The 14710-nt window shown below is 37.7% G+C and overlaps 1 protein-coding gene across 3 annotated transcripts; it reads left to right on the top strand.

The window, feature by feature from the left end:
* The first annotated feature begins 10238 nt into the window (after nucleotides 1-10238).
* Nucleotides 10239-13722, top strand: myca (MYC proto-oncogene, bHLH transcription factor a). Of its 3 annotated transcripts, none has more exons than XM_041968765.1 (3): nucleotides 10239-10326; nucleotides 11665-12340; nucleotides 12729-13722. In XM_041968765.1, exons 2-3 carry the CDS (start codon nucleotides 11698-11700, stop codon nucleotides 13352-13354), a joined length of 1269 nt encoding a protein of 422 aa, XP_041824699.1. In that variant the 5' UTR covers nucleotides 10239-10326; nucleotides 11665-11697; the 3' UTR covers nucleotides 13355-13722. The 3 variants fall into 3 exon arrangements, with proteins under 3 accessions (XP_041824699.1, XP_041824698.1, XP_041824697.1); XM_041968764.1 differs by lacking the exon at nucleotides 10239-10326 and adding an exon at nucleotides 10356-10551; XM_041968763.1 differs by lacking the exon at nucleotides 10239-10326 and adding an exon at nucleotides 11137-11350.
* The last annotated feature ends 988 nt before the right edge of the window (nucleotides 13723-14710 follow it).

The following is a 14710-nucleotide window of genomic DNA, read 5'->3' as shown; positions in this document are numbered from 1 at the left end:
AAGCAGCTGATATACTTTGCCCTCTAGTGGCCATAGAGGGTATCTACAGTATCTCTTCAATTAAAAGCTAATTTCCACAATTTACTGTAAATTATCTGTAATATTAATTTCATTCATTAACATTAACAAATGGAACAAGCCCTTACTGAGCATTACTTTATGTCACCCATTTGTTTACTTTATAAAGGAAGTCTTCTAAAGATAGATTTAGAAACTGAACAGAACTTTTATTCGTCTCATTAATAACCAAAAGCACCCAGAGAGCACAGACCTCCACCAAGCCACTGTTTTGTTTTAGATCCAGATGTTGATCCGGATCACCCCAAAAGTCTAATCACTTGTTTCTCATTCCATTTCTGAGATTTCCTGAAAATTTAATCAAAATCCATCCATAACCTTTTGAGCTATGTTGCTAACAGACAGACAGACCAATGCAGTCTAATACATGACTTCTGTCTTGGCAGAAGTAAATATCTTAATTATTTTTTATTTCCACAGGTAAAGCATCATGGAACTATTTTTTAAAATAGTTTTGTTGTCACATTTTATTGTTATTATAATATACAATTGTTACCTTATTGGGCACACAATGCTTGTACTGGGTTGTAACACTTTTCCTTTAGAAATTACTTAATCATTTGGCATAAATTCAACAAGGTATTGGAAACATTCCTCAGAGATTTTCCTCCATATTGACATTATAGCATCCCACAGTTACTGCAGATTTGTTGGCTGCACATCGATAATGAGAATCTCCCGTTCCACCACATCCCAAAGCTGCTCTATTGGATTGCAATCTGGTGACTGTGGAGGCCGTTGGAGTCCAGTGAACTCATTGTCATGTTAAAGAAAGCAGTTGGAGATGATTTGAGCTTTGTGACATGGTGCATTATCCAAAATAGCCATGGAAAGATAGTGGTTATACGGGGATGGACATGGTCAGCAGCAATATTTAGGTAGGCTGTGGTGTTTAAACCATGTTCAGCTGGCACTAAAGGGCCTGAAGTGCTCTAAGAAAGTATCCTCCACACCATTATACCACCAGCACCCACCTGAACCACTGATGCAAGACAGGATAAATCCATGTTTTCATGTTTATGACTAATTCTGACCTTACCATCTGAACGTGGCAGCTGAAATTCAGAGTCATCACACCATATAACAATTTTCCAGTCTGCTTTTGTCCAATTTGGGGAACTTTTGTGAACTGTAGCCTCAGTGTCCTGTTCTGAGCTGACAGGAATGGCAATCATGCAGCCCATGTGCTTCAAGGTTCAATATGTTGTGCATTCAGAAATAATATTCTGGTTATGGAATTATTTTAGTTACTGTTGCCTGTCTATCATCTGAAACACATACCGTTTTCATGAACTCCTTGATATGTTCAAGAAACCTTTAGCTTTGTTTAAAAACTAAGCTTGATGACATTCATTGTGATTTCTCCAAATAAGAAAGATAATTTGAGATAATGACCAAAAAGACAGAGGGGTTTAACTTTTACTTTGAGAATAAGATTCAAATTTAATTTTTAAATGAGAAAAGAGCTACCTGAAAAAGTATTCTCCCACAGCGGAACAGTGATGGAACACGAGGGAACAGATTTCCTTTACTGAACACCCAGAAGTTTAAATGAGATTATGCTGCATGTCTCTCACTGCACATATTATGCAGCATGAGCAGAAGAGTGTTACAGCAGCTGATCTCAACATCCTGAAATCAGTCTAAACCCGAGGAGACAGAAGAACATGAGACAGCCTGGATCCAGAGAAACTTCAGCAAGTTCTTTAAGATCCTTGAAAGAACCCGCAAAGTATGTTAAAAAATGAAAATAGTATAGCAGTTCACATAAACAGCATTTCCCAACCCTTAACTCTGCATATGTGCATAGATATGGCCTTCAAAACCACAATAACATCTGTTTCAGGCAGTGGAAAATTTAATTTCTTCTCCAGCTTCACCCCAATATTCATATGTATCACACAGACAACTAAAGCAAAGCAGTCAATGAGTAAAGAAAGCATTCAAAAGAAAAAGATGTCATATAATCAAAGATGTCATAGTTTCATTTTTTCGACATGTTCCTCATCTTTTAATCATAAGTTTGTTTAAAGTCATCATTGTGCAACTTTTTTTATGGACAGAAATAAAAGGAAAAGTCTTCTTCAGAGCATCAATATAACAATGAACTCTCCTCCAGTTGCTGCAAGTCAAGATGAGAACTCATTATGAGGCTTTTATAAGTCTTGCAGATCAAATAACTAAGTCATTCAGTAATTTGCATGAATGATGTTGAAGTGTAATTTGCATAATATGGTTTCATGCTCAGAGAGCTCTTTATTAAACAAGTGAATAAGAGAGAGAGTCCCAAATTGCATCAATTAGAACAGTTGTTTATCGGTGTTTCATGCATTAAAATGAGTGTAGAATGGCTAGAGAGCCTAAATTCATTAAAGGCTTAGTTAATGAAAACATTTATGAATATATTTTGTAATCAGCTTTCTCTCTGACTTTTGGACTCGCAGTATAAAAAAAACGGATGCAGGAACAATTTCTCTCCTATTCCACTCCAATATTCTTAATAGTGCCAACATTACCCAAATTACAGCATCAGATTGGGAAGCTCACTGTTATCTGTTACTGAACTGGCAAATTTACTACCTTCCTAATTTTTTTGCACAGCTAAATTTTTTCACAACAATGAACATTAATTAATAGGAAAGGCTCTTTGTTTCTATAAAGTTACTCTTGAATTCTAACAGTATTCTCAAGTTCTCTAAATCTGCATTGTGTCTGAATGCACAGACACATATCTAACAACACATACACTATCAATAAGATCAGGCTTTGATGGGTCCTGCTTCTTTTAATGAAACAGGACACTTGCTCATGCCATTGTTATCCCTCTTCAACTGAAAACACCAGCCTCTAATTTTAAAGTTACAGTGTGTAAGAATTATTGACATCTAGTGGTAAAGAAACAGACAAGTAGATATAAACAGCTCATTCTCAGAGAATGAAAATATAACAGTTGTTTTGGTAAAGCAATTAGATACCAGTAGAAACACAGCTTTAATCCTTTGAGACCTATGGGAACACCAGCGTTCCCAACAGCATCATCACCATTCCTGATGTTGTGCATGGTCACGATCCTGTCAGGTGCGCTGGTGCTCCCGATGTTGGGCATGACTTTTAGACTTTTTAGAGCTTTTTGAGGTTTACAGACTTTATTGCCACATTAAAATTACTCCTGCCCGTTTATCTGGGGTCCTCTTCCCTGTCCACTATGACACAAGGACCTAAGAGCCTTCAGTCACATGACCTCAGGAGTACCTTGGAAAAGATCTTTCACTAAACCCAGTTTGCCTCTGCAGCCCAGACTGTAATATGTAAAGAGGAATTCTCTGGACAGAGACATGTTTTCTATGGTCAAATAAGTTCATGTTCCAGCTGCTTTTGAGAAGAAAACCGGTGTCTGGTTCTGTGTGTTAGATGAAACCACCCAGCTGTGATGGTATAGGCCACATCAGTGTTCATGGTCCAGATGACTTGTATACCTCTGAAGGTATTACTGATGCAGGGGTGAATATGGGAATTTTGTAGTAATAAATGTTACCATAAAGGTCTACAAATATCTGTGGTTTGTTCAGCAGGATGATTCTTGACCTCAATCCACAGCATTTACACCAGAACGTACATAGTATGTATACACAGACACAAAGGTTAAGGCTGAGGTGTCTTTAAAAAATATATTCAAACAAATGTCCAAATTGAGAATAATTCTTTTTTTTTTTTTTTTTTTTTTAAATATATGTATGTATGTAGTCTGGCTATTAGACTGGGTCATACCTGTCACCCACTGAAAACATTTTGGCACAATAAACATAAAAGTCAAGTTTATTTCATAGCATATTTCAACGACAGGGTGATTCATAGTGCTTTACAGAGACATCACAACATCACACATCAGAAAATAAGAAGCACAATTTACAATTAAAATCAAGATGAAGGAAGAATAAAGAACATTGGATAAAAAGTATTACTAACATGATCAACGTTTAAAATTCAAGCTTAAAAGAAACCATGCAGATTTGGACTTTTAAGGAAGATCTCTTTTCAAATGCAGCAGAGAACAGGTGGGTCTTTAACCTGGATTGTTTCAGCTGATCTGAGGTTTTCAGGAAGTTTTTTTCCAGACATGTGGAGCATAGAAGCTGAGTGCAGCTTCTCCATGTTTCCTGAGGGGTCTGGTAGGTTCATTCTGGGTCAAGCGGTCACTGATGTGCTGTATGTTGGTCCTAAACAAAACTAGTGAGCTACTGACATCAAATAAGAAAGGACATATTTTTCAGTTTAATAACTACAACAAAGCGATGATGCAACACAGTGGTAAACTAAATTATGCGTTAAATGAGTTTGTAGCTTTAAACCAAAACGAGCATGCTGGAAAAAACATTTCATCATTTCATATTTTGTTTTGCACTTTTTAAATTCTTTTTGATTCTATATAAATAAGTCTGTATAAATATTTTTTTTATCTTTTGAATATTATTGTTTAAAATATTCCATCATTGAATTTAAGGGATGTCACGCAGTTATAATATACTTATTTAATTATATAATAAACAGTGTCTTTCTGACTGATTTAGGCAAATGTGTAAATTCAGCTTGACTTTTCATTAAACTTTTTATTCCTAATTAAAACAGGAAATTTAAAAGAGTGGGGTTGTACAGCACATCTTCATGGAGCTAAATAAGACAATTTTGGGCACAAACTTTAGAAGATCTTAAAGCTTTATAAAACAGAGGGATTTCCCTCTAATGTATTCATTCATCTTATTTACTTATTGTCTATAACTTCTTCACCTTCTTCTTGACCTAGTCTGTTTTTGTTTTCTTTTTTCTTCTTCTTCTTCTTTGCACTTTGGATTGTAATGTGAAATCCAAATCAATATTGCATTTTTTGGTTTTATTGTTTCTGTTCTTTCTTTGATTTAATATCAATATAAATTTGATCACAAAAAAAAGATGGGGTGGAAGCATGGGTGGGATATGGTGCTGATGCTGCAGAAGGAATGGGGACATGGTTTATAATGTGAGTTTACAATATTTGTGTAAAAGAAAAATAAATTTAGCACATTTTTGCAGTGCAAGGAAAAAGCAAATCATTCCTGAAGAAGAAAATAAAAACTGTCTCTGCATTAGAGTGAACATTCTGTGTTAGCTGATCCAGGCTGTGTCAATAATTGTCCGTAGTTATCGTCAATAATTAATGACACAATTAGCTCTTGAGCAGTCTGATTGATCTTCCATTCTCTTATTGTTGACTGCATAGCTGGCAGCCTGCTCTCACTGTCTAAAGCTGAGCAACTATTGATTTTCTTCTTCATCCTAAGGCATCATGCTGACTCGTGTCCTGGCTGTATGAGGAGGAGCACACCCTCGATTAATCAATATGTGTCTGCTGATGTGCTCAGTTTCCTTTGTATCGCTGTGTTTCAGTCTGTCTCTTCATTAAATGCTTTAAATGCAGTTTGTGCACATGCTTGTCAAACACTGATCACCAACCATCAGCTTTATTCGGGTGTCTCTTTCTCTGGTACAGATACTTACATCCATGCTATTCAAAGTATCTGGTACACTGTAAAAAAATGCTGCAGCTGGTTGTAACAGTTAAAAATAGATTTTTTTTCTATATACTGAATTGTTAATTTCTCACTCAAATGATAGTTGACCTTTTATTGAAATGTTGTACATGTTGTAAGCTATAAAATGAATGTATATTATATTGTGTACCAGAGACGTAGAATAAAAGTAACCAGTTCCCTTAGATTTAACATTGCTGTAAAAACATTTGCAAATCAGCACAATCTCCTGTGAATAGAGTGTGCTGAATGTGTGAGGCCACGTAGCATGGGTTGTTCAATTTGTGGTCAGAAATTTGAGCAAAACGTCTGTAAATGTGATGAATACTTTTACATGCAACTGTGATGATTTCTCTTTGTCTGACTTTGATTTAGTTGTATTTTTCTCATTTCCTGGTACCTATAATCCAAATAAAATGTAAAGTACAATGAGCGTAGATTTTACATACTGTTAAATCATCATGGTTTTGTAGCATCACCGTTTGATTTAGAGTCACAAAAGTTTTGTAGCAGGTATACAGTGCAGCTGTGTGGCATGCAGGTTGCAGACACCATTTTCTATCTTCTATTGTTATAATAGATGCATCAGTGCAATCAAATGCAGCTGTTGTAAAGCATCTCACAAAAAGATTTATGAGTTATGAATGAGGTTATTTTGTAAAGACACCTCAGTAACACAAACTATGCTTTTATGAACACCTTTCTGAAAACTCAAATTGGCTATGTGATGGAATAAGCCTACTTCAATTAATCATAACTAAAATGTAATCATATCTATAGATTGTTAAAAAAAAACAAACAAACAAACTAAAACTAAACATCAATTCAGTCAGTTACTGGATTTAACTTTTCAAACCTGGAGCAGCATCTAGAGCTGAATTATAAAGCCTGCAGGTTGCTCTGTGCCTTGGATTTCTAGTTCGTATAATTTATGCAAAGGTTTTTAAACTGACTCATTCTTTTAAAAGTTAGTTGCTTGTAAAACCTAAACAGAGTTTTGTCCTTTGTGACTTGAGTTCAGTTCTGATAGGTTTCATGTCAACTTTCTGACAAGATGTTAAAAGTAGTTTGTTTTTCTTTCCCTATTCAGGAAATGAAGAAAAAGTTAAACATCTACATCAAGTGAAAATCACTGAAGATGCAGATGAATACAGAAATTAAATGTCTAATGTGTACAAAATAAAGATTTAGCATAAAAATACTTCACTACAGATTTGAAATGCAGGTAAAATGAAACGTGACAGTTTCTGTGAGGTGCAGTCTAAAGCAGTGGTTGAGTATATGATTTAAAAAACAACAGGTCATTTAGTGAGGTGATTAAATGAAAAAAAATGAGGGAGATGAAGAGGGAGAGGCTGGATATCCTAGAAATACTAACCACAATACAGCATTGTGTTGATTTTATTGCATTCTCGTTGACTTTATGTAAACATCTACAGAGTTTTTATATTAAATGGTGCATTATTTACCCTTTTCAGACCAGTTCTGTAGTTTTGGCATCCAGATCAGTTTTAAAATATTATCAAATCAATTTTATTTATAAACCACTTTTCCTACCAAAGACAACAAAAAGTGCTTTACATGATTAAAAACAGTTTATGCATATTAAATATCGATATCTGGCTTGATGCTGCTGTAAGGAAACGATGTCTTATTATTGATCTGATTAATTTTCTTTACATTGTTTGTGTGGAGTTGACAAAGATTCTAAACTCAGAGTTTACTCTTTTTAGATATTAAATATTTAGACAATTTTTGACACCATAAATCTGTGTTGTAGATATTTGTTTTTTTCTTCTTTGAAAAATTAGGTTAAGAATTGATAAGGGAATCGATAAAGAACCTGATCGATAGCCACAATTGATAATTATATCAATTCCCATCCCTACTAATTTCTCAATATAATTTTACTTTTATCATTTTATACATATTTAAATACTAAAAGTTTAACTATTTCTTTTTCATTTCATTGATGCCTTTCATAAAAACATTATGAATCAACTTTGAGGATAAATTTCCCTACAAATGTACACGTATGCCTGGCTTAGAATGCCATAAAAAAATATTGTGTACAATTTTTGCTGCACTTTTACCATTAATGTTGGTCATAATGCCTCAAACCACAATTTTAAACTCAAACTGTTTTAGAAACATTTTGTTGACACGTTGCCTTGTTAGAAAAAAGAAATCTAAGAAGGCAGTGAAGTAAACCCACTTGAATGGTGGTCCTTTAGCTTTGATAAAACAGATTTATGAATTTGTCACTTAAAATTAATTTCCCATAGCTCATGTGTTAAAAAAAAATTAAAAAATTGTTTTTTTTTTTTTTTTGTATAGTATTTTCACCCAAAGATATTGTTTGCTTATATAGTAAATTAATTTATGATGTGCTTTTAAATTCAGGAGCATAAAATGAAGTGTGTGTGTGTGTGTGTGTGTGTGTTGGGGGGGTCAATCCAGTCTCTCCTGAGTCTCCACCTATCAGAGGAAATAATGCCAGCTGCTCTCAAAGCTTCCCTCTGTGTCTCCAGGCGCTCCCAAACACAGTAACACAAGAAACATCCGGAGCTGATAAGCACCATGACCACAACACAGAATCTAGTGGTTATGATCAATATCCTCCTCCCAGCATCCCGCTGTGAGGAAAGGAGAGGCGTGAGAGAAAGGATGAAGGAGTGAGTGTCGAAGAAAAAGACAGGGTGTAATTTCAGTTTGGGGATTTCCTTTTCCACTTTCAGATAACAACAGAAACTCGTGAAATGCATCTCAGCTACTTCCCCTCTCCTTCATTCCTCTGGTCTCCTTCTCTTGGCTCTCTTCTATTGGTCTGTTTATTAATGAGATTCTTTATGAATTAAAAGATCAAATAAAACAAACAGGTCAAACAGTGCACTGTTACTGTGTTTCGTTTCTAACTACATGTTCTTTAATGGCTAAAAGAAAATGCTAATCCATATTTAAACTGGTTGAATTGAGGCTGAAAATGAAACATTTACTAAACAAAAACACAAATGAATCTAACAGCCTGCATAGTGAGATAAAGGATGTAGGTTTGAGTTTAAATGGTAAAAGCAAACTATTTGTGAAGAGGAACAATGGTTGCAATTTCACTCACATAAAAATCAGCAGTGTCCATACTCTGATTCAGATCATTTATGATAATTTACTGCTATCTCCAGCATTAATATACTCAATAACCAATGTTCAGCATCACATTTGAGTCAGGTTTGTTGGAGATATACATGGAAAACCTGCAGGACTGCAGCTCTTGTAGGACTGAAATGAGTAGTCCTGCATTAGTGTGTAAATTTAATCTATTTCAGAAAAGATTTCACTTCATCAAACAGCACAAAATACTTTTCCTCTGTGACAATTCTTTTTTATGGTCAACAGTCATTTCACAGCGGCATAGTGCAGGGTATATGTGAAGCATACCCACTTATTTTTCAACCTGCAATAAGCACACCAGCTTCTAAATCACCTCTGATATGCACAGAAGTGTGCTGCAAGTCAAATATTTTGTCCATGAATGACAAAAATCACCCTTTTCTGTCTCAGACTCATCCTCATTGCCTTCATTGGACGGGTTTGAAAGTTTTGGGTTTGATGATCAGTTATCTAAGCTGAGGCAATCACAGGTAAAGTCAGGGAGCTCATGCCTTACTCAAGTCATCTGCAGCTTATGTCTATCCCTCATAAAATCATGCAAGAAAATATGTTTTTGAAATATTTGAGATATTGAAATAATTGGAAAGAAGAAGTGATATTATTTTCATAATAATAAAGAATGGGTTTCTTGAAACTAAATGATGCCACAGCTTATTAGATGTAGCATTATAAAGTTTCAAGAACCACATTACAAAGGACACTCTTGGCCTTTAGACCCAAGATGTTGAATGTGGATTAGAGTATAAGCAACAGTTCATGCATAATTAAGTTGTGAAGTTATTATAGGTCAATGCTGGCTGCAGTATCAGTATATGTCTGTTTAGACAATTAGTTTCACAATCACGTACTCCCTGATGTTAAGTGACAATTTGAGATATTACTGGTACCCCATATAATGGATTAAATATAGGAGTGTATTATTGTCACTATTTAAACCACAGGGCATTTATTGTTTGTTGGATGGGCACTTAAAAAGACAAGAAAACAAAAAATTAAAGCAGCAACATAGTGTACCAGCTTCTTCAGATGTCACTGCCCTACTGTTTGCAAAGAGTCTCTAGCAGTACTCATAAGCCTAAATGTACATTCAGTGAGGTATGGATTCTGTAATAATTTCTGGTTTCCACATTTCTTAGTTTTACAATGAAAAAAATCTTAATCTAAAAGAAATATAAAAAAGGAATGACTTAATTGTTTGGGAACATATTTTTCCATTTCCATTCAAGGGCAGTTGAAGAGGTTCTATGAGTAATTAAACAAATAATTTAATGAATTATCCATAATCTTTAGAGGAGACCTTGATAAAGAGCTAAACTTAGCCATTCAGTCAGCCATTCATCTTTATTTTCCTTAACAATCTCTAGGTTTTCGCATGATTTGAGCAGTTTGTTGTGACCCACACACCCACCTGACTACTGTCCAGTCCTGCAGACTTTCAAACAGCAGAGGGCGCTCTAAGCCTGCCCAATCTTCACTATCCTCACTACGGGGGAAGAGGACTCTTCATCCAACTGCGGTACCGATCTGATCCCTTTAATTGCTTCCTTCCTGTAGTTAATTGGTGCCAATCTGTTTAACTTAAAAGCGAGCTTTATTATTTGGAGGCAGACAGATTTTCGATAGTTTGTTTAACTGTATATATTTCGGCCTGCATAAACTCACTAAACTGCAGTCATTTAATGTTGTTGAAATCACCTGTTTCTGTCGGTTCAGACGTGTCAGAGGCTGCAGGCAGACCGAGGTAAGCTTCTGCACCTGTGAGCTTTTACTAAATCGATGCACAAAACGGACGTTTTTTAGCGTAAATCTTAATTACAGACATTTGCTATTTAGAGACAAAAAATACACTAACGCTGAGGTTATCGTAAAAGTGATTAATACATCTATAAGCTCCAGCCGTGACGAGCGGAATGATGTCTGCTTTACAGATTACAGATTTAGTGTAGTATGTGCATTTTTGGCGGGGTAGTAAAATAACGTCCTTTCTGTAATTTTTTTTTTTTTTTTTTTTTTTTTGGCATGCCGTCAATACTCTACTATGACCCCTCCCACTTCTGTAAATGGACCCGGCGTAAAAAAAAAATTAAAAGACAAACATATGGGAGGGAAAAGACTAAATGTGAACTTTCATAAATGTTCAAGTCGAACCTAAGTTTAGCTTAAAGATTATTGCAAGCTAACAAATAACTAAAATAAAACATTTGGGTTGCTCTCTTCAACGCCGGCGACTGCTTAGCGGGAAAGAAAAAAATCTGTGGCGGAAGGATACGCAGGGCGGAGTGCTGCGGCTGTTTTTATTGCAGCCCACTAGGCGCTCAGCTGTGAGTGTCACGCCGCTAATGACAGACTGCGCATCGTCCTCTCCGAGTTGCTGCTGCAGCCTTTTAACTCTGCATGCATGCTTCACAGAACCTGACTGGAAGCCAATACAACGCTTCTGTGGAAGGAATTAATGGTACTATCGCACTGGAATAACTCTGCTCCCCGTTCTTGTGCCGTTTTTTTACGTCTTCTTTCACCTACAGTCTAAAATTTCAAAGGTAAGGGAGAGAACGGATTTCTGCAGCTTCCCACGGTAATTTAGTCGAAACTCGCTAGTGTAACGTCAGGAGCTGAGTAGTAAAGGCGGGTTTTCCCCTATTGCAGTTATTTTACTATCTGTGCCCAATTTCTGTGAGCACCTGCTGCAGCACCGGTGCATGCAGTGTCTGCACATAGGGTCGATGTTTTGGAACGACCATGTGATCTTGCTTACACTTAATGTTTGCAGGATCAGTGACAAGCAGCTCTCTACTTTGAACTCCCAAACCTTCTAGAAACCACTAATGAGCTTTTTCCCCCCCTCTTCAATCAGCTTCACCATAAGGAGAGCATCACCAAGGACGACATGCCACTGCATTCAGGTTTGACGTGTAAAAATTATGACTACGACTACGACTCTCTTCAACCTTATTTCTACTATGACAACGAGGAGGAGGATTTCTACCCTCAACAGCTTCAGCCTCCGGCACCGAGCGAAGACATCTGGAAGAAATTTGAACTACTACCGACCCCTCCCCTCTCCCCGAGCCGACGGCCGTCCCTGTCCAGTCTCTTCCCCTCCACGGCGGATCAGCTGGAGATGGTGACAGAGTTCCTCGGCGACGACGTGGTCAATCAGAGCATCATCTGCGACGCCGATTATTCGCAGACCTTTCTCAAGTCCATTATCATCCAGGACTGCATGTGGAGCGGCTTCTCCGCCGCGGCCAAGCTGAAGAAAGTAGTCTCCGAGCGTCTTGCCTCCCTGCACGCTGCGCGGAAGGAGACTGCGGCCGGGGACGTCGCGGATCCCGCCTCATGGAAGCTTAACAGCAGCTACCTGCAAGACCTGAACACATCCGCGTCGGAGTGCATTGATCCATCTGTGGTTTTTCCATATCCGATTGCGGAGACGCCCAAGCAGAGCGCAGGGACGCTTCCTAGTAAAGATTTGGGGCTGGACACGCCGCCCAACAGTGGCAGCAGCAGCAGCAGTTGTAGTGACTCAGGTAAGCTGAACATACATTCATCTGCAGACACACCCCTCTGTGCAATCAAGAGTTTCCCTTTCTGCTCAGAAGGCAATGATGGTAAACGACATGGATCATTGTAGTAAACTATTATGATCAAAATTGGGTAAAATCTTTATGATTTAAAGTGATTTGCAGCCAGATTACTAGGCAGGATGAAAAAAAACATGCTGCCAGTTCCACACATGTCATGTTGGACTGCTGTGGCTAGCTTGCAGGTCTGGAAGCATGTTGTGCATGTTAAGTAATCAGCCCATGGAAGAAGAGAGGGAAGCGGACAGCAGGGACCCTTGTTGCTGTGACATGTATTAAAGTAAGGATTCTCTTTCTGACAGTTTTGTTCTTTTTTTGTGTGTGTGTTTGGTAGATGATGAAGATGGGGATGATGATGATGACGACGACGATGATGAAGAGGACCCAGAGGAAGAGGAGATTGATGTGGTCACAGTGGAAAAGAGGCAGGCGGTGAAGCGGTGTGACCCCAGCCCACTGGAGACAAGACATCCCAGCCCACTTGTGTTAAAGAGGTGCCACGTCTCCACCCACCAGCATAATTACGCCGCCCATCCATCCATGAAGCACGAGCAGCCGGCTGTCAAGAGGCTGAAGCTGGAGAATGGCAGCGGAGGAGGAGGTGGCGGAGGCAGCAGCAGCAGTCACAGCAGGGTCCTCAAACAGATCAGCAGCAACCGCAAGTGTTCAAGCCCCCGGACATCGGACACGGAGGACTATGACAAGAGAAGGACTCATAACGTTTTGGAGCGCCAAAGGAGGAATGAGCTCAAGCTGAGCTTCTTCGCCCTGCGAGATGAGATCCCAGAGGTGGCCAACAATGAGAAGGCAGCCAAAGTGGTGATCCTGAAGAAAGCTACAGAGTGCATCTACAGCATGAAGTCAGATGAACAGAGACTCCTCTCAATTAAAGAGCAGCTGAGAAGGAAAAGTGAACTTTTAAAGCAGAAACTTGCACAGCTGCAAGGCTCTCGCGCTTGAAATTCGAATCAGACTTTTCAGCTTTTTTTTTTTTTTTTTTTTTTACCTTCATGCAAGTTGAAGACTTGTACAGTTGTTGCATGCAAATGCAAAATGGGTTAAGTTCTTTGGAATCTTGTTTGATTTCAAGGTTAAAACTGCCTCAGCTGAAGTTATGGGTGGATTAAATATTTAAAATTTTATTTTTATTAATAAAACGGTAAAAATGGGTCTATCCTGTTGAAGGCTCAAACTAAAATAAGTTTTTATGTTTTGTATATAATATTTCCTAAGAAAATGTATTTTCTCAATTGTCTGGATGTTCAGACCCACTGTTCTTTTGCATTCTGTTCCTAGATTTCATTTGAAATATAAAATGTTTTCTTGAATTTGTGTCCTTGTTCTTACCGTGAAAAGGCACTTGTCAAACATTTCAACACAGCTCTATGACCTAACACATACATTCACACAAAGAGGGGTATAGTCACATAACTGAATTATTTGAATAAATATTCAGGGTTGAATAGTTTTTAGTTGGGGTGATGCTCAGAGGAGGTTAAAGGTTAAAGTCAGGATATTTAGCGTGCATGTGAGGGTACAAGTTTGTAAAGAAAACAAGGTAAGCAGATAAATATATGAAACCTTTCCAATAAATCTGAGCTGCAACGTGATCAAATTTGACTGATATTTTGTACATAAATAGTGATTCCTCCCAAACCTATTTCACACATGTAGGTAGGTAGGTAGGTACACTATCTCACAGTTTTCTTCCTAAATATTGTTTTTGGAGCTTCGTGTTGGTACACCATAAGCTTGGAAAGTAGTTACATTACTTGTATGGTTCAACAATGTCCAGGAAAGTTTATCTAATGCTGATCATGTCAGTATTTAACTATAGTGCATGAAAACTAAACCATCTGCTTAAAATGTGTTACCACGTTCATTAAAGTTTCTTCTGCAGACAATTACATAGTCAAACTGTGTGTTTTTAACCAGAAATGATAAGTTCTCTGATAAAATGAGATGATGTATTAGATTCATTCCATTTATGTATTGAAAATACAAATGAATAATAGACGACCTCTTAGTTAATTCCACATACAGTTCATTCTTTAAATGACTCCATACCTGCATCACAGCTGATTCTGTGACGATTTTTCATACGGCTCTCCAGTCTCGCCGTGACGTCATGCGCCATATCCCAAGCTCTCCACTGAGCGCGGGGTCCTGGTCGCGAGCACATGGAAGTGAGGTCGAGGTTTGTGTCTGTGAGACGCGCAACTGAACAGGATAAAAACCTCGGAATATAAACAGAACGAGGCAGCATCGGTTGCAGTCCGGGCAGCCCGGTAAGAGCTCCGTGTGTGTGGCGTTTGT

The sequence above is a fragment of the Melanotaenia boesemani genome, chromosome 18 (genome assembly GCF_017639745.1).
Source record: "Melanotaenia boesemani isolate fMelBoe1 chromosome 18, fMelBoe1.pri, whole genome shotgun sequence".
In the NCBI taxonomy this organism is placed as follows: Eukaryota; Metazoa; Chordata; class Actinopteri; order Atheriniformes; family Melanotaeniidae; genus Melanotaenia; species Melanotaenia boesemani.
This window is presented reverse-complemented; position numbering and strand designations above follow the sequence as displayed.